The sequence below is a fragment of the Lathamus discolor genome, chromosome 14 (genome assembly GCF_037157495.1).
Source record: "Lathamus discolor isolate bLatDis1 chromosome 14, bLatDis1.hap1, whole genome shotgun sequence".
NCBI classification, from domain to species: Eukaryota; Metazoa; Chordata; class Aves; order Psittaciformes; family Psittacidae; genus Lathamus; species Lathamus discolor.
The window spans coordinates 1,457,725-1,480,485 of NC_088897.1; the positions used below are offsets into that span (position 1 = coordinate 1,457,725).

Consider the following 22,761-nt stretch of genomic DNA (forward strand, 5'->3'; position numbering starts at 1 on the left):
CAATGCAGCATCCTGCACTGCACTGTGTGTGCCCTGTGCTGCACCACACTGTGTGCATCCCACTTGTCACTTAAGTGCCGTCACCCCTTACACTGCATTTGAGCATCCTGCGGACATCCTGACACTGCTGTGCCCAACTGCTCAGGAGCCATGAGATGCCAGCTCTGGGCAGGTCCCCTTCATCCCCTGGGAGATGGGAAATGTGGGAGATGCCGCCCCACTCATGATGGGGAGCTGCTTGCAGCAGAATACTGAGGTCCCTAAATGTTTGTAGGGATTCAGAGACCTTAAAAGATACACTCAAGGAGCAGAAACTTGACTGAAGGCTCAGCTCTGTTACAGGGCACCTCTGCTGCAAACTCACCTTGTATTTTTGCCCATCTAAATTGGTCTTGGAAACTGGGGTATGATGAACCTATTCCTGTAGTGATCTCTTCCCTCTGTAGTGCCTCCAAATACCTAACCTACTTCTTTTCTGCTTTATCTATGTTCACTGCTTCTTGGTCACAGCAGACAGATCTACTGATGACTTTGAAGTCATGTTTCTGCAGGATCAAGGCATGACTGTGCAAACAGGCAGCAAGGAACCAATCCTGACAGATGCAGCCTCATGGCAGGAGTGGAACCTTGGTACCAGGACACTGGCACAGCTCTTGCCCCTGGACTGTGACTGTGGTAATGACGGTAATGAGAGTTCTCTGCCATGCCACGTACATTGTGAATCCTGCTGTGCAGATCACAGGTGATTTAGATCAGGGTAACTAGATTTAACTTTCTTACATCCATTCTTGTGAGAATCACTCAAGGCTTTTTTCCCCTCCATAAGCTCCAAGACTTCAGTCCTAGCACCTGGCTTGAGTCCTAGCACCCTTGGGTCTCAGTGGGAGCACACTGGAGATACAGGACAGATGTTCATTAATGGCGAGTGAGCTCAAGGAAGCACATTTATTGGGATGCTTTACCAGAGGATGCAGAGAGGCACAGAGCGTATGGAAAATCATGGCATGTAGCTTGTTTTGCTTGCTGTGAGTTATGGAGGCAGCTAAGAAACTCTGATGAAAAGTCACTCCAGGGCTGAGTGTCTTCCTCCCGCAGGGAAGGTACGTGTGGAATCCACACATTTCACAAGTAATCATTTATTCTTGATTATGAACGTACTAACAAGGAATCATTGACAAGCACAGGGGAAAATAGCTGAGCAGAGGGGGAGCCTGCACTCAGAGAGGGCAATTGGAAAGGGACATTTCACTACAACCCCACTACCCTTGGGCTCCTCTCTCCACTCCGGAAAGGCTTGAACTCTTTGGCCATGCAGAGCCTCTGCAGAGTGTCCAGGACGGACAGGTGGGGAAGAAGCACTAACAATATGAGGCTGGTTTGATGAGGATAAGGGAGGATTTGCAGTTCCCTTTGCACAGGCTGCCCCATGTCATGCCACCCTTGAAATTCAGCCGTACAGAATAACAGGCTGAGAACCACCACCCACCCTCATAGCTGTAGGCACAGTTCTTACTGTAAGTGTCCTGATCTCGATCCTTTGTGGAGAACTTCATGTTGTCGTGCATGGTCTTGGGATTGTCTGAGGTCATGGCATCCCCTGCTGTCCCTGCGTAGGAGCCCAGCCTCAGCCGGTAGCCGTGGGACTCATCTTCTACACTGAAGAGGTTGTAGTCTGCGAAATGGATGTTGTCTGAAGAGTCCTGGATGACAAATCTGACCTGGTAAACCTTCTGCTTGGCGATCTGATGGATGTACTCAGTGCCCAGCCAGTACTCGGTGCGCACATTCCCAAAGCCGTACTTGTAGGTGCTCCAGGACTCGGCCCAGGTGACCGGTGTGTCTTTCTGGTTCCTCTGGATGACCGTCCAGCCCCCATGTGTCACATTCATTTCGCAGTACACCACAATGTGGTGGAGCCCTTTTGGCTGGATGATGTAGACGCCGCTGTGGCTGCCAGCGGGAACCTCACTGCAGTCTTTGGGCCAGCCTGGGGCAGGAAGCAGAGATGGTTACTAAATCCCACACAGCGAGACACTGAAAGCATCTGGTATTTCTTTTGTACCTATGTCCTTTTGCACACGCATTCTTGGGCTTTATTCCTGCCATGTGCTTGCAGGAGTAAATTGAAATCTTGACGTGATCAACATAAGACTTGGGTTTCATATCTCTCCAAGACAGAATTCAAACTGATAGGAACACACTGCCAAAATGTCTTGGCCTGGTGAGACCAAGGCAGACGTAGCCTTCACACAGCACACAATGCACTTAGGCCAGGTTGGATTCGGTCTTACAGTGCTGTGGGGATTTGTCTGTAGCATGCGGGTGATGTATCACTGCACAGACAAGTGCAAGCCTGGGTTATAAAGCCATCTGCTGTTACAGCATGGAGGCTTTAGAGCTTTATATTACTTTATAGTAGTCTCAGAAACCCTGGAGTGTGATCAAGACAACCATATTGCTAATGATTAAATCAGCCCTTGTGGTGTCATTAGGGAAAATCCATCAGTTTTTTGTGGGCTCACATGACCAGCTCTTTAGGGACTTCCTGACTTTTGATTTTATTATGGCCTTTCAACGCTCCAGAGCGTCAGTACCTTATGCAGCAAACAGCTGAATGCACCTACCCACTTCTGGGAAGAGACCTGCTCTGCTCCCAGTACCCAGGGGAATACTGGGAGAATGCTGATCATTCCTACCCAGAGAGGACCTAGCTTGTGGTCCTGTGGGCTACTGTTGACTCAGTCAGGTCAGTAACACAGTCAGTCCCTGTCTTACCCAGTCTTCTACCAACTGTTCAGTGAAAAGAGAAAAATAACCAATCACAACTTCCCAGAGGCCAGTAATGAACCATCACTTTCCATTTGGGATCTTTAGGTGGAAAATTCCCCCTGCTAAAGATCCTTGCAGCTCCTGAGCCCAGGACATGGCTAGTACCAGAGTCCCCCCCAAGGTGGTGAGCTGTGGCACTCCTGCAGCCTATCAGTAAACCCACATTTTTCCTGGGAGAAGCCGTTGTGCATGTAGGATATGGGCTGAGGCGGCTGAGAGCTCCTCCTGAGCCCAGCAATGGTGAAACCCGTTGAGCAGAGGTACTCCTTGAGAACAGACTTACCATGACCTGCTGGTGGGCGGGGGGCCACGTCTCTGACCTGTCGAACGTGTTGGGTATCGTTATCTGAGTTAACAAGAACAGAGGAGACAGGAGTGAGTGCTGAGAGTATCTATCTCAAATGCCTGCTGGGAGAGCATGTTATTCTCCAGATGATATTCCTGGTTTGCTGTTGTTGCTCCTAATTCCATAGGGACTCTACCACTTCAGATATCAGCCAGTCGGTAGTTAGTGGGATTTATGTGTTAGAATGGGGCAGATGCTTCCTTGGTGAGAAGGACTTGGACACACTCTGTTTGGGAAAGACTTAAGGGATCTGGAAAAAACTGGAAAGATGGTTGCTAAAGTGCAGTTGAAACACTCATGTAATGTGGTATTTACTTTTACTCACAATCATATGGAAGTAAGCACTCCTGTTCGTTTTGTAAGCGACAGTCTGCCCCTGCTCCTTTCTGCCTTCGCTTCCCATCCATTTGGAAGTGCTCCTCCACAAGTCAAGCCTGTCTTCTCTGGCATGCCTCCCTCCTCACCCATCTTGAATTTATGCTGCTCCCATTTTCAGAGTGGTCAGAGTGAGAGAAGAGCGTGAAGCCCAGAGCACACCCCCTTTCTCTACTCAGACTTGCTGTTCTGGGTGAAGCCCAAGCTCTAGTCACAGCCATGGCTACTCCCTGTATTGGCAGCTCCCCTAATAGCTGACCTTTGCAACGAAGGCTGATGTGAAACCAGCATCAAACACGTGGACTTTGAGCTCTTCTGGAAGAATTCTTCCTCCTCTCTTGGTTTCTGTTGGGCCATGTCCCACCCACAGCCCTCAGTTTTATTGCACAACCATTTCTTGGAGGCTTCCTTATTGCTCCCCTATGACCTGGTATTTGTATGTTACTTTGTGCCATCATCTGGCTGCTTGCTCTGTCAGTGTCACTGCTTAGACTCTTTGTATTAACTTCATTTAGTTCCTCTTTGTATTCACTCTCTCTTGAATTCAGTCCTCCACTGGCCTTGTGTTTTTCAGAGGCAGCTACTGTTCTTCATGTCCTCAAAACACACTGTGATTATTTGTCTTAACATCTTCAATACTGCTTCCCCAAGGAAGAGCCCATGCCCACAACACCCTTGGCTTGGTATTGCTGCCAGTGAGACCAAATTTATCCCTTCTGGGATCCTGAGAACTCTGGGCTTTGGGCTGTTGGACTCACTTATGGACAGAAGAACATCATGCCAGAAAGGAGAAGAGACAAGCAGAAAGCAGAGGAGGACTCTGAGGTGTCTCTTGCTCCAGTAAGACTGTCTATATTACGTTGGCATTGCACACACATAGTATTTAGTCCTTCCTCCATGTTACAGGGGTCTGGTTAGGCTGGTGAGGAGGTCTGTGTAGGATCTGACTGAATGTGACCTTGTTTGCCCCTCCCTCCCAAGTGGTACACTTACCGAGCTGGGAGGGCTCTGGGGGAACATTCATGATTTCATCCAGTGTGCCATTGAGGAGATGCAAGTTTCTTATGTCCAAGGCAGGCAGACACGCTGCCAGGGCCAGCAGGCAGGTGAAAATCAGGGGACAAAGGTGCTGGGAAGCTGAAATGGGAAGAGATTGGAAAAAGCAGAAAGTGGCCATAACCTTTCCACTGGAGAGCCATGAATCCCATTTGACTCCCTGACTTGCAGAATAAAATAGGAAAATCAGCTCCCTCTTGGAGCTCTAAACCCCAATTCACTGTTTAGATGAGCTGACACACACTCACTGACAGGAGTCATCGGCGATGGCATCTGCTACTGGTGGGTTTTGAGACAGAAGAAGGGTGAAAACCTTGTCCACGCTCAAGGTGACTGTAATCAGAAATCCCTATAAACCCAAGTCCGGGGGCTGGAGAAAACAAGCAGAGTGAGCACGGAGGGAGGAATCCCCTTTCCTCCCAGCCTCCATCACGCACTCATAACACACTCACATGGTGTAAGCTGGGACCATGCCTGCCTCCAGGCCAGGCCTGCGGTCAGTAAGAGCCCTGATGTGCGGGTGGCAACAAGCCCCGGGGAGGGCTGTGTGCATTTCCCTGCTCTGTGTGAAAGCAGCATGACCGAGAGGAGCAGCACGAGCTTTCCTGAATTTCTGCCTGGCTGGTGCAAATTATGTCTTTTATATGGTTATAAGGCTGCTTCAGAATTTCCGGATGTAGCCAGATGCTCGGGGTTGTTCCAGTTCAGAGGGATATGAGCACACTTTCTAAAGTATTGCATCTAAGCAAGATAACAGAAAGCTTATACTGACCCACAGAGAGTGGGGCATTGTGGACACAGCTGCCCATGGGAAAATCTGTTCACAGCAGAAGAGATGTAGAACCCTGGCAGATTATCAGTGTAAATCCCTCCACTGCTCAGAAAGCACCAGAGGCAAACCTATTGCAGTGCGGTAGGTTTGGAAGTGATTTGCTTCTCAATTTCTACATAACATTTAGTGTCTTCATACACTTGTGTTTAGAGGCATGTTTAAAGGCAGCTCTTCTTTATGCCCTAGAGAAGCAACAGACACTCCACTGCTGGCCCATTCCCTCATGAATGGTCATGAAAGGTCTGAGTAGGAGGAAGATGGAGGGAAGAGTATCAGCCTCTCCTGGCTGTTCTGGGGACAGTATGCTTTCGAGCATCTGACCTCCAGATCTTGATACCTGTCCAATATTGCTCCTTAAGCAAGAATATCTAAAACCTTAGTTTTCTATTCTAGGGTATTCAATACTTTCATTGGAGAACTGAAAATTATGAAGAATGTTTGATAAATATGAGGCTTTTAAACTGGGCTGACAATCTAGATACACTGATACAGCCTGAAAGCATCAGAACATGCAGACTGCGGCTCCAGTTCCCAGCCTGGGGCATAGCGAGCCCAGACAATGTAATGGACTTAGTGCTGAGATGGCCAGGGGGTGGAGAGAAGGGAGCCCTGCAGAAGACAAAGTGCCGGGATGCTACACACAGCAGTGCTGCCCCTCCCATCCCATCCCATCCCATCCCATCCCATCCCATCCCATCCCATCCCATCCCATCCCATCGCATCCCATCCCATCCCATCCCATCGCATCCCATCCCATCCCACGCTCACCCATGCCGTCGCTGCACGGACCCTGCGGAGCGGGAAGCCGAATGGCTTTGGCCTGGCTGGAGGGGTGTCCAGCCTGAAAGTTATAGGGCTCAGCAGGTGAGGGGGTGGAGGCACAAGACGCAAACCACTTGTCCTCTGGTTGGCAACAGAACTAATGGGTTAAAGGCTTATTTGCTCTGCATCATGAAGTGGTATGTCCTCAGAGAACGGAGGCCGTGTCTCACAAAGGTGAAGAGCTTTCTTCAGAGGCAAAGCAAATAATTTGGTGCCAATAAGCAAAAGCCTTAAACCAAACCTGTGATTTACAGTGCCCGGCTGCCCCCTCCACTGGCAGGGTTTCCCCAGGGAATGGCATCCTCTGGGCACCTCTGCACATTTCAACTCATAAGTAAATACCCAAATGACATTCCCCCTCCTGGGTGGAAATCAAACATCAGGCGTTGATCACTCTTCAGAGCAGGCATGGGGCCACGGGGGACCCCATTAGACTCTTCACAGAAGAGGTACTCCAGTGTTCCTGGGAAACTGTGCACCTAGCTTCCGAAAGTGCCACTCCATGTGCCTGCTGACGTGCCTGGCAGACCACCACCATGCTGCCTCTTGCACAATGCCTGGTGCGCTCTCCCCCGGCACACGGCCCTTGCAGCAGTCACAAGGGAGTTTTGGGAACTGTAATGTGGCACTGATGTAAAACGGTCTCACTTCAAGAACAGAGAAGAATCAGCCTAAGGGTGTTCAAAGACTGGGGCATGCGGGAGAGAGAGAGGCTGTGGGAGCTCCATTCCTTGACAGCTTCACTACTGAGCCAGACATGACCCTAAGCAACCCATTCTAAGTTGGCACTGCTCTGGCCTTGAGATCAGCTCGGAGGCATTCGGCAGCCTCCTGGTCTCTGTGCTTCTCTGGTTCTTTGAAAAGCTCCCTCCCCAGCCCTTATGCCTCTGTATATCTGCAGGAGCAAAGCCATGACACCAGGCCTTGTGCTAGGTGCAGAGCTGCCTGCACCAGAACGTGCTTTGAGAAGCCACTTGATAAGCCCAGAGAGCTACAGCAAAAGCCAGAGAGCCCATGGGGCATGAGATCAGCCAGCCAGGCTGCTGGGATTTGCTCTTTCATGATTAACTGCTACTGTCATCACCCTGTGTGCACCAGCAGGACTTACTTGCCGGTGATCAGACCAAATTGGACCTGCTCAGCACTGGGCTGTCAGTACTGGTCTCCAGTTCCCTCTCTGGCCTTGTTTTCTGGATGGATCTTAGACATACACTGTAGATAACTTATTTCCTGGATGGACAGATTCATGGTGTAGATTTATCTCCAGCCCTGCCTTTTGCATTGTGTCCTTTTGTCCAGGATCTCAGACCCAGTTGGCCACTTGAGCACTGGAGCTGTTGCCAACACTCAGCTCTGCTTGCTCTTCTCAGACCCGTTAGGATGGAGCTCTGCCAGTGCGGGCATTGCCTCCATGGGGTGCATCTTTGGCTTTTGACTTGCTTGCCCGTTGGGAGCAGCCAGCCTTTGCTGCTCCCAGAGAGCTTGCTTGTACCTTCATCCTCCTCCCTTGAGCCCGTGGTGCCCTTTGCTCTGCCTCTCTGGAGCGCAACTGCTGGTAACTGGACTTAGCTCTGCTTCCAACCTGTATCTTCTCAGAGGTCCTTTTGCAGCTGTCTTCTTAGAAAGAGGTCCAACGTTAGCCTGAAGCAGAAAACCAGTGTCAATTTTGAAGACCATCCACTGGAATATGAGAAATGAACGAGGTTGCAGGCAAGGGCTCCAACCTCTACCCCAGCAAGCAGGGGTGTCATGTAAGCATTCAGATGTAAGTTGATCCACGGATCCCTTACCTTGGAGAGGTCTGGATGCTGCTGCCCATCCAGACCTGCAAGTTGCATTGCTTGATGTGGGCTCCTGCAGTACAGAGGTTTGGTGGGAGCCTCATCTGGAGACTGGCTTGCCATAAAGAAGATGTCTGATCAGCAAGCTACTGAAACCAATGCAGGAGAAGGAAGTACATCTTTGTCCTCTTGAACAACCATCTTTATCCAAACATCTTTAGCCTCTTGACACTGGTTTGACAAAGTGCTGGAGCTGTCTGTACAGTCCTCCCAGACAACTAATCCTGAGAGCATTCTGTTCCTGCAAAGGGAGCAACCCCTGGTCAACGTTTCTGGGGACCTTCAGGGTCTCACCAGGCCAAAGACAGAGATTGGAAAGGAGAGTGGTGAAGGGACCTACAGTCACCCGCTTGTTACCTGGAGCCCTTGCCCTCTACTCAAAGCATGCAGATTGGGGTGCCAGGCGACACTGACTTCTGGCTGCTGCACCCTGGTTCCAACCCACTGACTTAACTCATTGATACTGAAACCTGCCAGTGGTTAGCTGGCACCAGTTAGCGAGCAGGCATGTCTCTTGAGGACCTTTCCTCATCTTTCCAAGGTCACCTTTGGTACTGGGCGCATAGGAGACCTAATCTTTCCTTCTTTGCTAATTACTCTGTGTGTGTCCCTAAAAAAGCTGGGTCTCACCACTTCAGTTTGATCATGGCTCTCCAAAATTTGCTCCAAGTGAGCAATTCACGTGTAGTGTTTGTGTAACTGGGACAGTCAATAATTGAAATCCCTCATCAGGGAGGGCATTGCTTTGTACTCTGGCTGGAAGGGCAATGCCTCTCTGTCCTCAAGGGGTTTAGCTGCGCTGTTGCCATGAGATCTGAAAACTGCTCGAGTCACAGCCTGCAAGTGCCTCCTTGTGCCTTTACAAATAACAAGCGTGAACACAAGTGGGTGTGTGCAGTGCCTATAAAGCCCCTGTGGATAACGCAGCATGGGAGGGTGCACCACTGGGTTCCTGCTCTCCGCTCAGCCGTGCTGTTGTGATGGGTGAGTTATCTTCCCAGCAGCACGCTTAATTCATGTGTGGTGCTGGGCTCAAGCTTAAGACATGACTGGGGTGAGTATACAGAGGCGCAAGGTGGCAAGCAGGACAGCAGCCGTGATCTTGCCTGGGTGATGCACGCTGTGAGGCACTATGGTAGCAGAAGGGACACAAGGCGAAAGCACCAAATGACACACGTGCTTGGTGCTAGCCTATGCTTTCCCCATGCTACCTATGCCCTGCATTCTCATGTCCTGTCAAGGGGGGTTAATGTGAAGACCTAGATTTCCACATGGTCCTTTCCCTTTCTGACCAATGCATGTGGCACATGTGGTTGCACAGGGCTCCTTCCCCAGATGTGATGGCATCTGCCCCAGTAACTGAGCTAGTGCAAGCTGTAGGAGTGTGCTGGTGGCCAGTACAGAGGGTTTGGGCCTGTGTTACTGTAAGACTTCCTCCTGTCTGCTTGGGAGCTGGTGTCTGTGCAACAGGACCCATCTGTTGGCTCTGGTTTCTCACTAGCTGTCATTGGGCTGGAGTGGTTTGTGTAACAGGCTTAAGCATGATTACTCCAGATAGAACTTTTTCTTGCAATCTTCCTCCCCAGCAAACTACTCTCCCCAGATGTAGCTGTGTCACTGTCCTCTTAGGTACTCCTGGGCTGTGGGTTTCAAGACCAGATCTGCAGGTTACTGTATGGTGCAGGGAAGGGATTGATTGGAAAAGTGACAAAGCCATTTCTCACCTTGCTGCAGCCCTGCAGGGGCAGAGCGTGCACTGAAGCTGCAGCTCCCATCACCCTTGGGAGCTCCTTGCTCCTGCCTGTGCCCCATGGCTCTGCCTTCCCTCATCCCAGCTCCGTGGGGGCTGTTGGCAGGGGTGGAGGGAACTGCTCGCGGATCCTAACGGTGCTGGGCCCTTTCCTTCCCTTCCCAGGGCTCCAGGCTAGAACAAGTTTGCTCCATGGGGGCCTTTTCCTCCTACCCACAGTGGTGGCGATGCTTCTCCTTGGTGCAAGTGCTGGCCCAGCAGCACCCACTGCCAGCTCCCGGAGTGGTGAGTATGGAGTGTGTGTGGGGAACACTGGCTGGGAACCAAGGTGCGGAGCAGGTCAGTGTCTCCTCAGCTCAGCACTGACTCTCAGGTCTGCTAAGTGCTAGGAAGGCCATCATGCCCCCAGGCTGATGCACACCTGGGCCATGGTTTGTAAGGTAAGCAGTGTGACACCATTCTCACATCCTTGGTGGCTTCATGCTGAAACCGAGGGGTTTCTGTCCAAACACCATAACTTGGCAGGATTGCTCTGTGATGCTTGTGTCATTTTATACTTCAGTTCTAGGAGAGATCCTCCCAGCATCTTTTATTGTAGCTGGATTAGGAGTGTTCCCTTCCTCCCCGCAAGGGGGGGTTACACTCCCGTCAAGACCCGTGTGCCCAAGGGAAACAGAAATCCCTGTGCCGAATTGGAACGGTCTGCAGCAAATTGTCCCTTCTCAGATACAAACAACGCAAATCAAGTTAGACAGCAGATTAGCTTGGCAAGTAAGTCATGACAGATCAGTCCTGCAGGCAGCTAAACTGCAACAAGCTCATGGAAGAGGTCCCTGTGAAGGAGAAACTTGGCCTTCTTTTGCAATGCCGTGATTCTAGAGAAAACTTCAATTTTAATTACATATCCTCATCCAGTGAAGCGTTTGGGGGCACTTACGGTCCTTGCAAGAACTGCAGCTCAATATATCAAGGGCCTTGTGTGAGGGCTAGATATACTTGGAGGACATCACTGGCATCAGGAAGACTTTTTTCCCCTTTTTCTTGGTCAGATGCATCAGAAGGCTCCAAATTAAATAGAAAGTCATGATAAATAGGTCCTAGGTCTCTTACCAGGGCCATTGTCTTAGAGACTTTTGGTTGCCCTACGGATAAGCCACTGGAAACACCCCTTTATGCTGTGGAATAGACCACGGATAAACCAGCCCTTTTTGTCCTGAGTCCTCATTCACTGCAGGAGCTTCTTGTTACACTGAAAGACCCATATGCCCCTTCTCTCTCCCACCCCAACCTGTGTTTGCTACTGCTGCCACTGCAGGGTTCCCCGCAGACTGCAGCCATCTCCGCAAGAACAGCCCCAGCGGGGTGTACGTCATCCAGCCAGCACGGTCCCCCCCACGTGTGGTGTGGTGTGACATGGACACCGAAGGCAAGGGCTGGACTGTTGTCCAGAGAAACTCTCATGACACTGAGCTCACATGGAAGCAATCCTGGACCACCTACAAGTATGGCTTCGGGAATGTCCAGGGCGATCACTGGATGGGCACCGAGTACCTGCACCTGCTGACACAGCAGGGCACCTACAAGGTCCGCTTCATCGTGCGGAATAAAGCCAACGTCACCCATTTTGCCGAGTACGACATCTTCAGGGTGGAGAGTGAGGCCAGTGGGTACCCACTGAGGCTGGGCCGGTATTCTGGTGAAGGGGATGACTATCTGACCCTCTATCACCCCAAGAAGGGGGGCATCCATGACAACATGAAGTTCAGCACAACTGACAAGGACCAGGACCAGTACAGCGGGAACTGCGCCAGCAGCTATGGGGGCTGGTGGTACGACAGATGCCAGAATGTCCTGCTCAATGCCAAAAACCGCATCCTTTGGCCAGGATTCTGCGATAATGGCGACTGCACATCCTCCCTCATCCTGGTCAAACCCACAGATGTGTGCTGACCGTGCCGCAGTGCCCAGCCTCCCGGGAGTATGGGAGAGTGCCACCGTCCCCAGCTCAGCACCCCATTCCTGCGCCTGCCAGCAGCTCTGTGCCAGTCCCGGTTGTGTCCTGCTCTGCCCATAGCCTCTGCACCAGCACCAGCTGAAACACAGCGGCTCTGGGGCTCAAGAGCAATTGCCTGGAGCAGCTTCGCTCAGTGCCGTGGTGTTGGCCTGCGCTGGGGTATAGGCATTGTTTTGGGGTGGGTGCACCCGCTCCTATCCTGGGCAGAGGGAAACAGTGCAAGTTCCCTTCCCTGTGCAATCGGTGTATCCCTGCTTTGCTCAGGCCCTGCTCCCTCCCTGGGCCTCCTACACCCCATAGCTCTGCTACCCATGGTGGGAGAAGTCAGCTGCAATAAACCCTGGAGTCAGACTTAGCTGCCTCGTGCCTACCTGCCACAGTGTCACTGCACACACACAGGAGCAGTCAAGGTCCTGGGGCAATGGAGGATGCTGAGGAGGCATCGTGTTCATGGCGGGGGGAGGCTATTTGCTGCATCCCCTCTCTGAGACTCACTGTCTCCTTGCACTGCTCCATGCCATGGCTGGGGGAGCTGGAGTCCCAGCTCCATCCTGGAGCAAGAGGGTGGGGGGTCAGGGATGCCCCTGAGGGGTTTCAAGTCACCAGGAGGGGGGTTCCTGCCATGGGGTGGGTGTGATGCTTTGAGACCCCACAGGGTGGGGAGAGGGGGTCTTGGGGCAGCCCCATGGAGCTCAGTCTGGGCTTCCTGCAGTGGGGGGACAAGGGGCTGTGAGGCTCCTGGGGGCGGCAGCACGTTGATTGCTGCATGGCCAGAGCCTTCCCACCCTGGAGCCGGCAATGCTGGGTGGCCAGGACGCAGCAAGGCCTGGCTGGCCATGGGCAATCCATGCCTGCGTTTTGGCCAGAGGCCAGGGAGCATGTGGGCTTGGGGATGACACCTCTTTCCCGGTTAGCTGGACCCACGTTCACACAGCCTGCCCCGTGGCCATGGTGCGAGCCTGCTGAGGTGGGACTGTGCTGGGAAGGGCACGTGGGAGCGGCATGAGCCTTAGGAAAAAAAATTCCCTTTGGAAGTCTTATTGCAGCAGGAGCCTCAGGTCTGCTCCTGGCACGAAACTGGCAGCACCTGCGAGAAGCTGCCAAACCGAGAAGGACACTTGTTATGTCTGCACGGGCTCCGAAAGCAATTTTATTCTGGAGGATGAACGAGACTACGGCAGGGATATGGTGCGCACATGGCGTGCCTGGGCTCAGAGCAACCTATAGCAGGTTAGCTAGTGATAACTGATAGTCTTCTGCTGAAGTTATCTATACCCACAAAGCAAAAAGAGAGTAAGACCTGGCTGCATCAGGAGGGTTTTAGGTTTCAGAGCACAGTTTCCTCCCCAGAAGGAACATGCTTGGAAACCATAAAGACTTCTCCTAACGATCCCTACAAACCCACCACAGGTCAGAGACAAAACATGGAACTTTGGTACTTTTCAAGAGAAGAGGAAAAGAAAACAGCTTTTTATACACAGGAAAAAGCCTCTTCACCCCAAGCCGGCAAAATGGCCCCCTGTGTCTGCCCGATGCAGACAGGAGGGGGAAAGGGTACTAATGGTACAGAGCTGGTTTGATGAGGATGGCAGAAGCTTTGCAGTTCCCTTTGCACAGGCTGCCCCACGTCATGCTCCCCTTGACGTTCAGCCGTACAGAATAACAGGCTGAATACCACCACCCACCCCCATAGCGGGAGGCACAGTTCCCTCTGTAAGTGTCCTGATCTTGATCCTTTGCGGAGAACTTCATGTTGTTGTGCACCTTCCTGGGATTGTCTGAGTCCATGGCATCCCCTGCTGTCCCTGTGTAGGAGCCCAGCCTCAGCCGGTAGCCGTGGGACTCATCTTCTACACTGAAGAGGTTGTAGTCTGCAAAATGGATATTGTCTGTGGCATCCCAGATGACAAATCTGACCTGGTAAACCTTCTGCTTGGTGATCTGATGGATGTACTCAGTACCCAGCCAGTACTCAGTGTGCACATCCCCAAAGCCGTACTTGTAGGTGCTCCAGGACTCGGCCCAGGTGATCTCTGTGCTCTGCCGGTTCCTCTGGATGACCGTCCAGCCCCTTTCTGTCGCATTCATTTCGCAGTACACGACGATGGGGTCCAGTCCTGTGGGCTGGATGATGTAGACACTACTGGGGCTGCCAGCAGAGACCTCACTGCAGTCCTTAGGCCAACCTGGGGCAGGAGAGAGGGTGGTTTAACAAGACCCTATGCAACAAAACAAGACCATTTTTCACCCCAGGGCAGGATACAGGGACATCTGGCCAGCGTACCCGGCGGATAATCAGCTGTCCCAGCCTAGAGAGGTCAACCTGCTTAGCTGGAGGTGAGAGTATGTTAGCCTCAGCCTCTGTTCCTCTTCCATCTGGGCCACCTAACAGGAGGCAGCCCCAGTGGAAGACCCCAGGCACACAGGGCTATGCTGCTATCAGGCCAGGACACTAGTGGACACTAGTGGGCTCCTTTGGGTCTCCTGAAAATGGGGTTGTGCCACTAAAACAGGGTCACGTTGTGGGGAAGGTGAAGAGGACCTTGCCCCTGCCTGTGACCAAGGGAACAGGAGACAAGTAACCCCTCAAGCACACAGACACCCCTAACCAGTCTGCAAAGGGCACACACACGCATACACAGCACTGCAGCCTGCACTGGGTACACCTCCTCATGGCCACCATCCCAGAGCAGGGCCAGGGCTGGGGATGGTGTAGGCCCCTTCTCCACCTGGAGCTGGCTGTATATGAGCACACAACACTGGGTTCCCCCATGTACTTGCAGGAGTGGTGTCCCCATGCCTTCAGCTTGCTGACTGCAGGACCTCCCACTGCAGTTAAGATCATCGTGCCAGATAGGCAGAGCTCCTCTTTCCAGCTGAGCAAAGCCTGGGGTTGATGCCACCTCTCTCCAGCCTTCCTGCTTATATACATTATGGAGGTGCTTTTTGGATCTGAGGCATCAGAGCACACCCTCTCCCAGGTAGGAGTTCCACTTTATCAAGCCTCCACTGGCCCAAAGCATGGGCTGGGGCTTTTCACCAGCCAGGGCTGACCCAGACCAAGGCACTGAAAGGGGTTGGTGAGAGCACTGCTATGCCTACAGAATGCTACATACTGGTTTTCTTCAGAGCACTGGCCGAAGTGTTGGAGGGAGATTTCTTGAAGACGTTTAGGGTTTGTGCAAGCATGGAGTGGCCTGGGGCAGCCAAGACCAGCACGCAAGCAAGGAGTAGAAGGCACTGGACTGCTAGAAAGGGAAAAGATAGAGACAAGATGAGATGTGACCCTCCCTCTAGAGAGGCAGGAAATCCCATGGCTTCAGCACCACACCGTGTAACAGGACCAAGTGTACCAAGCACGGCGGGCAGCATCAGACTGGTCTGTGCAAGCTGGAAAGCTTGCTTAAAGGCCTCCTCTACTCTTTTGCTCAAGGAGTAGAGAACCTTGCCTCTTCCCCTTGACCAGCTTCCATAAGGTCCTGTGTGAAATAGTTTGGGGTGGAACAAAGAACCCAACAACTGGCAGAGCCAGGTTTCATTCCTGGCCCCTAAAGCAGGAGACTGGCTGGGGTGAGCCAGAAGGCAGGGCACAAGCTGCTAGTGATTGAAGGGGTGGCAGGGCAGGATGCCCTCGGAGGGCACCAATGCCATTGCTCCCCATCCGTGTGTGAGTCCCTCTTGCTGAGCTGCCCAACCTGTGCTCCTCCCATTGCTAGCAGGGAGCACCCCGCTTCCCAGCCCTGTACTCACCCATGGTGTCCACGCGGGAAGGGAACGCCGTCCGGAGCACAAAGCTGTGGAATGGCAGGGCTCACAGAGGCATTTGTAGTGCTCTCTGCGGTGGGTGGGGTGAACAGGTCCTACGCCCACTCCTGGTTTCCTTTGTCCTGAAGGAGGAAATCAGGCTGGGTTTCCTTTGTGCCCTTATAAACCACGATCAGAGTCAAAGGTGCCTGTGGTTCTAGGTGCACGGCTTCCTGAGCTGTGAATAAGCCCCTTGCCAGCAAGAGTCCTTGGAATGGTCTCTTCTGTGAGTGCTTAGCTCCTTGGATGGAATTTCCCCTGAGAACAGCGTATCTGGGAGCTCTGAAGAGTGCAGCTTAGTCAATAAACACTTGACTGCCAGCCACCAACCAGCGTGGAGAGCAAACGGGTGCTGCCAGGTCAATTGGTTCTTGTTTAACGTGCTTTTGACAATCTCAGCCTAGTTGTTGGTGGGTAAGTCAGAGCAGCCCTAAGGTTCCCAGAGAGACAACTGCTGGGGGACAGTGTTTGGAGCAGCTGGTGGAGGGGAACTGGGGGTGCACGGAGGGAGCAGAAGGGATCTGACAGTGGAGCCCATAAGAACTGAGCACCCACAGAAGGGATGGGTGGGATCTGAGGGTTGGTGGGGATCCGAGTGGTGCTCTTCATGGAAAAGAGTGACGTAAGGATGCACAGAAGGGAGAAGTCAGCCCTATGCAGACACTGAAAGGACCAGAGGAGATCTGAGTATCTGAGGAGGGAACAGAGGAGATGTGGGTGCATACAGAGGGAAATGGAGGACACTTGAACATGTAAGGGGGAACTGAGGAGATCTATTTGTGCAGGGAGCACAACAGAGGAGTTCCAAGATGAACAGCAAGCAGCTGGATAGGACTGGAGAGCATCTGAGAGTGCTTTGAAGTGAACAGAATTAGTTCAAGTTGATCTAGAAGCACCCAGAAGGGAATTTGAAAGCATGCAGCGGGGACATAATTTGGATGTAAGGCACTCAGAAAGGATGGCAGGGACTGGGGGGTGCACAAAGGAGGGTGGAGGAGATATGAGCATGCATGCATGGGAACTGTGGGGTTCCAAGGCACAGGTAGGGGAGCAGAGTGGATCTACAAGCACTCACGAGGGAATGGAGAGTAATTGAGAGTCCACAGAAGGGAACAGAGGCATCCTGAGCATGCCTAGAGAAGAATGGAAGGGACCGCAGTGGCATGTGGGGGAATAGAGAGTACATGGAGGGGAACGGAAGGGCCAGAGGACAGAGTCTCTGTGCCAACGAGAGCCCCCCATTTTGTTTGCAGTATATCCCAGTGCCTTACATTTGCTTTCATTTTCACGCCAGAGCCCTCCAAAAGCCCTCAGGTGCTCCCCAAGCCCTCCACTGCCTTCTCAGGCACTCTTTGTTCCATATAGACATCTGCCAAGCCTGTGCTGCTAGGACTGGGATTTCCACCCTAGCACCCCCCCCAGTTCACTCATGCTGTGCTAAGATGACTGCAGGTCCGGTCAGGACTGGCCTTTGTGGGATAGGGGGGTACAGGCTGGGGCTTCAGCCCAGAGGCTGCAGCTCAGGTTCCTCAGGGATAACCAGCACCGGCAGCACCGCTGATTTAAATACAGCCGGAATGTCAGCCCAGGGGACAGAAGAGTTGGACCGATTGCTTGGGACTGGATGCGCTGATGTGTGCATCCTGTGTGTTTGCAGCCTGGGTCTTCGTACATATAGTTGGTTTTTTTCAACCCTAACTATTCTATGAGTGATTCTAGTTAAATCTAAGTACATTTAAAGGCAACATAGAGATGACTGGAGATGATACAGTGGTCATAGTCAAAATGGTTTTTGTGTGTTTAGGGTTCCCTTTAAATCTATTCTTGAAGGAGCAGTACAGCATTCTTTCTCTGCTGTCCAGCCATTTCGTTTCAGACATAATGGCTAAAACGTCTGTAGAAATGTGTGATAAAATGCTTTTAGGCAAACAATCAGAGAAGAAAGTAGCTTGACATTTGTAGTGCTCATGACATATAAAGGTATATTATACATTAGCATCTTTGACACTGGCACCAAGACAAAGCTTTCCTACAAGTAGCAGTCTGACCTTCCCTTAGTGCTACCTTTGAAATGCAGTGTCAGGAACATCAGACTTGTATTTTGGACTGCTCACGCACTGCCCAGGACCCAGTTTTCTGTCTGCAAACCCACAGACACCTGTTTGCAAGGCCAAGAACCCCAGATCCTTATCTCCAACATAATCTGGACTTTTAGGACTCTGTGTTTCTGGTTTTAGACTGTTCCAATTTGCACATGCCAGCCCCAGTGCAAGAGCAATTGCAGGGTCTGGTCCTCAGGGGGGGATCCATGTGTCAAGCTCTCGTAGGGTGAATCCAGGTATCCAGAAGCCCCTGGGGGACCCTGTTGTCCAGGTCTGTGGGATGTGTGGTGGTCACTGATGTCTGGAGGGGCTCCAGCATCGATGGGCACCCCTGGAAGGCAGAAGGAGGAATGGAGAAAATTCCCATCCGGGGCAGGGGGAGTATCAGGGGGCATCGGGGGGGGGGGGGGGGGCAAGGGGAAAGTGGGGGTCCTGGGAATGAAGGGTGAAGGTATGGGTATGGGGGCAAGCAACTGGGTCAACTGACTGTAACTGGGGCCCCCAAAGGGACATTGGAGGTTATAGGAAAAATGGGGGAAGTGGCAGGGTCTCAGGGGCAATTAGGGAATCAGGGGGAAGCAAGGCAGCCTGGTGCTGGGTGCAAAAGAGTAGTCCTGGAATGGGCCAGAAGACAATGGGAGTCCTGGGGGAAACAGGGGTTCCCTGTGAGGTTAGGAGTCCTGGCAGCCTATGGTCCCCCTTGGACACCCGGGTGTTGTGTGTGTCCTCTCCAGTTTGTAGGGAATTCCAAGGGACTGAGGGTCCAACAGGGTTTGGGAGTCCCATGGTGGTCTGTGGGCAGCCGCAAAAGCAGGGGGATTTGGAGGGTAAGGTTTACCAAGTCAGGAGGACTCGCACCAGCAGCAGCACAAGCACCATGGAACCAAGTGCCAGCCCCAGTCCCAGTAATGCCATGTGGGTCCCAGAGGTCCTGCCATGGGGCCAGTGCAGCACAGCTCTGAACTGAGCCTGGAGTCCCTGCTCTGCCTCCACGCTTCCCCCTGATACTGCAGGGACCCACGTACCTTGAGTCACGGGGCACTGCCCTCCAGGTCCCACGTGTCCCCACAGCCACAGACCTCACTGCCCCCACACACCCAGGCATCAGGGGTGTCCGCTCCACGCCACGTGTCCCACTGCTCCCAGAGGAGGCAGGCATCAGGGAACACCCACTCCGCCATGGATCCATCCTGCTCATGCTCCCAACACACTCCCCCCATGGGATTCGGCTCTCCGGGGCCGCACTCCACCCCACACCGCTCACTGTCCCCAGGGCACTCAGGTGTCTGGGCGCACCGTTGAGGTAGAAGTACTTGCGGACCAAGGGCTCAGAAGGGACTCCCAGGTGACAGGCGATGGTTCCTGGAGTGGGGTCCTGGATGGTCAGGATGAAAAGTCCCTCCACACCCACCTTCAGCTCCTCAAACAGTGCCAGATCCTGTGTGTGCAGCTGAGGCATGGGGGAACAGGTCAGCACAGCCTGGTCCACCAGGCACATGAAACAGCATAAACGTGCAAGAAAAGGTACTCATGTCCCGCTCGTCATGGCCCCTTCACACTTGTGGTACTCTTTCCCTGCGCGTGTGCATGCAACTCATGTTCCGCATGTGTTTGTCATGCCCTGTGTGTCTTCACACACGGATGCACAGGCAGAACACATGAGCACATATAAGCCAATGGTCACATCGATGAGAAGCTCCCCATGTCCTTGCCATGTGCACTTGAGCCCAGAACCCCCTCGTGTGCTGGGCTGTACCCCCAGAGGCTGAGCAGCAGATCAAGAGAGGGGATTTCGCCCCTCTGCTGCTCTGGGGAGACACCCCCCAACCCCCCTGCAGCCCTGATCCAGCTCTGGGGCAGCAGCACAAGAGGGACGTGGAGCTGTTGGAGCGAGGCCAGAGGAGGCCACAGAGATGCTGCGAGGGCTGGAGCAGCTCTGCTCTGGAGCCAGGCTGAGAGAGCTGGGCTGGGGCAGCCTGGAGAAGAGAAGGCTCCTGAAGGGGAGACCTGAGAGCAGCTCCAGTGCCTAAAGGGGCTGCAGGAAACCTGGAGAGGGGCTTGGGACAAGGACCTGTAGGGACAGGCCAAGGGGAATGGCTTGAACCTGCCCGAGGGGAGACTGAGCTGAGCTCTTAGGCAGAAGCTCTTCCCTGGGAGGGTGCTGAGGCGCTGGCACAGGGTGCCCAGAGAAGCTGTGGCTGCCCCATCCCTGGCAGTGCTCAAGGCCAGGTTGGACACAGGGGCTTGGAGCAAGCTGCTCCAGTGGAAGGGGTCCCTGCCCGTGGCAGGGGTTGGAGCTGGAGGAGCTTTAAGGTCCCCTCCAACCCAACCCAATCTGGGATTTTATCATCCTATAAAAAGTCACTTCCTTCACATATGTGGGCATGCAAGTTTACGTGAATATGCAAACAGGAGTGACCTCCCTCCTGCTTGCATGGCACCCTTCACATGGATGAGCATTTGCTTGCATCCTGTGCATGCTTACACACATGCTACTTATAGCACACCCATCTACTGTTAAGCAATGCCTGTAGCTATTGCTGCTCCTCACACCAAGAGAACAACAGTGTGCATGCCCAGTCCCCTCATGAATGTCTGTGTACATGCATGTGCAACTCACATCCTTGGCAAACATCCAGGTAATGGACAGGTTGGGGGGGGTGGCAAAGGGTACATTGCAGAGCAGTGTGATGGCTTCATCTCTGTGGACCTGCACGTCCTGCACTGGGAGCATTGACAGGCATGTGAGGCACATCTGCTCATGCATGTAGAGAATGTGCTCCTCTGCAATTGCACATGCTTGAGTGCTTGCTGCAGGGCTAGGCAGGCGAGCACCTTGGCATGCTCTTGGGCATTCATGGGCCCAAGCAGGCATGCCCACACGTCAGAAAGGAGGCACCCAGATGTGGGGGGGGGGGCTCTGCCTGGGTCCTTTGCCCCATACCTGGGCAGTCCAGGGGGAGCTGGCAGTCCATGAGGCGGCAGGTAGCACACTGGAAGACTCGGGCATCAGGCTGGTATCCTGCGATGGAGAGACTTGGTGGTCGCAGAGGGATGGGAGATGCACTTGGGAACAGGGGGTGGCAAGACAGAGGGACACACACTCACCACAAGGGGGGACGCAGGCTGGAGCTAGTGGGGAGGAAGCAGCATTAGGCTGGGGATCACTGGGGATCCACAGCCCTGTGATGAGCTGTCAGGGCTCAGCCCTTTCCAGCCCTGATGGGGTCCCCGGGGACTTCTCCACCAGTGTGGGGACACAGGAATGTAGATGTCCAGGATGGCTGTCCTTGTGACAGCCCCTTTCCTGCCGTCCCAAGGGTTCCCCAGGGTGGGATTCCCAGGTGCGCGTCCCCACTGGCCCCATACCTTCCTCCAGCTGGCTCAGCTTCACCCAGATTGTGTTGATGGCTTCCTGCAGAGACACCTCAAGAGACTCTGGGATGTCCCAGATAACCAGGTGAGACAATTCCCCACCACCACTTTTGATGCCCATAAACCTTCTCCAGACCTCAACAGATCTCCTGTACAGCTCACCTCAACCCTGTACATCCATGCTGGAGACCCATCTATCCCCAGATACTCCTCTCAGAAACCCACAGAAGCTGTATACCTTGAAGCCCATACACTCTCAGGATTCCCTAAATATCCCCTTACAGCCCACAGACTTCCATATACGCTGTATTTCACCACCCCCCACCATTCAAGGCCTCCACGTTCCATCCCTCATGCCCCAGCCCTACCCCCTCACACGTCCCATGTCCCAAGCTCACTCTTGCCCTTCTCCTTCTCCAGAAAACGCAGGGCATCCGTTACAATCTCCTGAAGGGCCTCGCGCTGCCCCGACCCTAGGACCAGTACAGAGGTATTGGGACCAGTACAGGGACACTGGCACCAGTACATGATTGGGGTTGCAGGTTCAGGGATGGGAGGGTCCAGTAAGGGCTGGGGGTTTCTGGGGCTTCTGGAGTCCTGATCAGGGTTTAGGGACAGTGGAAAGGGTCAGCTATCCCTCAGGGTCCTTGAAGCCCCAGGCAGGGCCAGGAGTCCCCACTGTGCTCCTGATCCTCAGGGTCTCAGGCAGGGCTGGGGTTCCCGGAGGTCCCCAGGGTCCAGGTCAGGACTGGGGAGACACTGGCATGGCTGGGAGTTCCAAGGGTGCTCGTCTGGGAAGGGTCCCTCGGGTTCCTGTCTAGGAAAGAGGGCCCCAGCTGCCCCGGATCCTGGCCAGTGCCAGTGTGAATGCCTTGCTTGAGGCAGGGAAACCCAGAGGGCTCTGGGCTCCTGTCCAGGGTGGGGGTCCCTGGCAGGACGGAGGTGGCAGTCAGATGGGGGGGGGTGTCCTTGGGGTTTTGTCACACACCCACAGTGACAGAGGCGAGTGGCACAGCAGCCCGGTCAAGAGCCTCAAGGCAGTGGCGGTGTCGGGGGTCGTTCAGAGGGGCCCCAGTAATGTCGCGGCAGAGGCGTGCCTGCTGAATGGGGGGCGAGAAGCAGAGCAGACAGGGGTGCACCCCAGGGAGCCAGAACACCAGGGCCACCCACTGCCACAGGCCAGGTCCCCTTGGCTGGGTGCCTGGGTTTCCGGGGAGCCAGGGGGCCATCACCAGCATCAGGGGCACCCACCACCACCCCATGGCCCCAAAGCATAGCACCCAGATGCCTGGGTCCCCAGGGAACAGCAGGGTTCCTAGGCACAACCTGGGTTCCTAGGTCTCCAGGGAACAGCAGGGTTCCTAGGCAGAACCTGGGTGCCTAGGTCCCCAAGGAACAGCAGGGTTCCTAGGTCTCCAGGGAACAGCAGGGTTCCTAGGCAGAACCTGGGTGCCTAGGTCCCCAGAACCAGTGGGGTTCCTAGGCAGGTCCCAAACACCTAGGTGCCCTTTTGAGAGTAGTGGGGATACATGGGTTCCCTTGCGTGTGGGCTGGAGAAGGAGCTCCAGTCCCTTAATTTGGTTCCCCCAAATCCTCATTACTTGGTGTCCCCCTG

At 53.6% G+C, this 22,761-nt stretch overlaps 4 protein-coding genes across 5 annotated transcripts; 1 reads left to right on the forward strand and 3 right to left on the reverse strand.

The window, feature by feature from the left end:
• Positions 1 to 969: 969 nt before the first annotated feature.
• LOC136021897 (fibrinogen-like protein 1-like protein) lies at positions 970 to 4,624 on the reverse strand. 2 transcript variants are annotated; one of them, XM_065694584.1, is made up of 3 exons: positions 4,544 to 4,624; positions 3,113 to 3,175; positions 970 to 1,987 (listed from the first exon to the last, which is right to left on the reverse strand). In XM_065694584.1, the coding sequence occupies exons 1-3, from the start codon at positions 4,572 to 4,574 to the stop codon at positions 1,359 to 1,361; spliced, it is 723 nt and encodes a 240-aa protein (XP_065550656.1). In that variant the 5' UTR covers positions 4,575 to 4,624; the 3' UTR covers positions 970 to 1,358. The 2 variants fall into 2 exon arrangements, with proteins under 2 accessions (XP_065550656.1, XP_065550655.1); XM_065694583.1 differs by lacking the exon at positions 4,544 to 4,624 and adding an exon at positions 3,501 to 3,731.
• A 4,403-nt stretch (positions 4,625 to 9,027) lies between these two features.
• On the forward strand, positions 9,028 to 11,921 carry LOC136022010 (fibrinogen-like protein 1-like protein). Its single transcript, XM_065694814.1, has 3 exons — positions 9,028 to 9,085; positions 10,017 to 10,136; positions 11,167 to 11,921. The coding sequence occupies exons 1-3, from the start codon at positions 9,082 to 9,084 to the stop codon at positions 11,799 to 11,801; spliced, it is 759 nt and encodes a 252-aa protein (XP_065550886.1). The 5' UTR covers positions 9,028 to 9,081; the 3' UTR covers positions 11,802 to 11,921.
• A 1,084-nt stretch (positions 11,922 to 13,005) lies between these two features.
• LOC136021912 (fibrinogen-like protein 1-like protein) lies at positions 13,006 to 15,647 on the reverse strand. Its single transcript, XM_065694614.1, has 3 exons — positions 15,616 to 15,647; positions 14,982 to 15,113; positions 13,006 to 14,051 (listed from the first exon to the last, which is right to left on the reverse strand). The coding sequence occupies exons 1-3, from the start codon at positions 15,617 to 15,619 to the stop codon at positions 13,423 to 13,425; spliced, it is 765 nt and encodes a 254-aa protein (XP_065550686.1). The 5' UTR covers positions 15,620 to 15,647; the 3' UTR covers positions 13,006 to 13,422.
• Positions 15,648 to 18,605: 2,958 nt separating this feature from the next.
• SPACA6 (sperm acrosome associated 6) lies at positions 18,606 to 22,408 on the reverse strand. The gene is made up of 8 exons (XM_065695035.1): positions 22,135 to 22,408; positions 21,545 to 21,619; positions 21,141 to 21,209; positions 20,880 to 20,903; positions 20,716 to 20,793; positions 20,392 to 20,495; positions 19,068 to 19,221; positions 18,606 to 18,778 (listed from the first exon to the last, which is right to left on the reverse strand). The coding sequence occupies exons 1-8, from the start codon at positions 22,406 to 22,408 to the stop codon at positions 18,606 to 18,608; spliced, it is 951 nt and encodes a 316-aa protein (XP_065551107.1).
• Between the last annotated feature and the right edge of the window lie 353 nt (positions 22,409 to 22,761).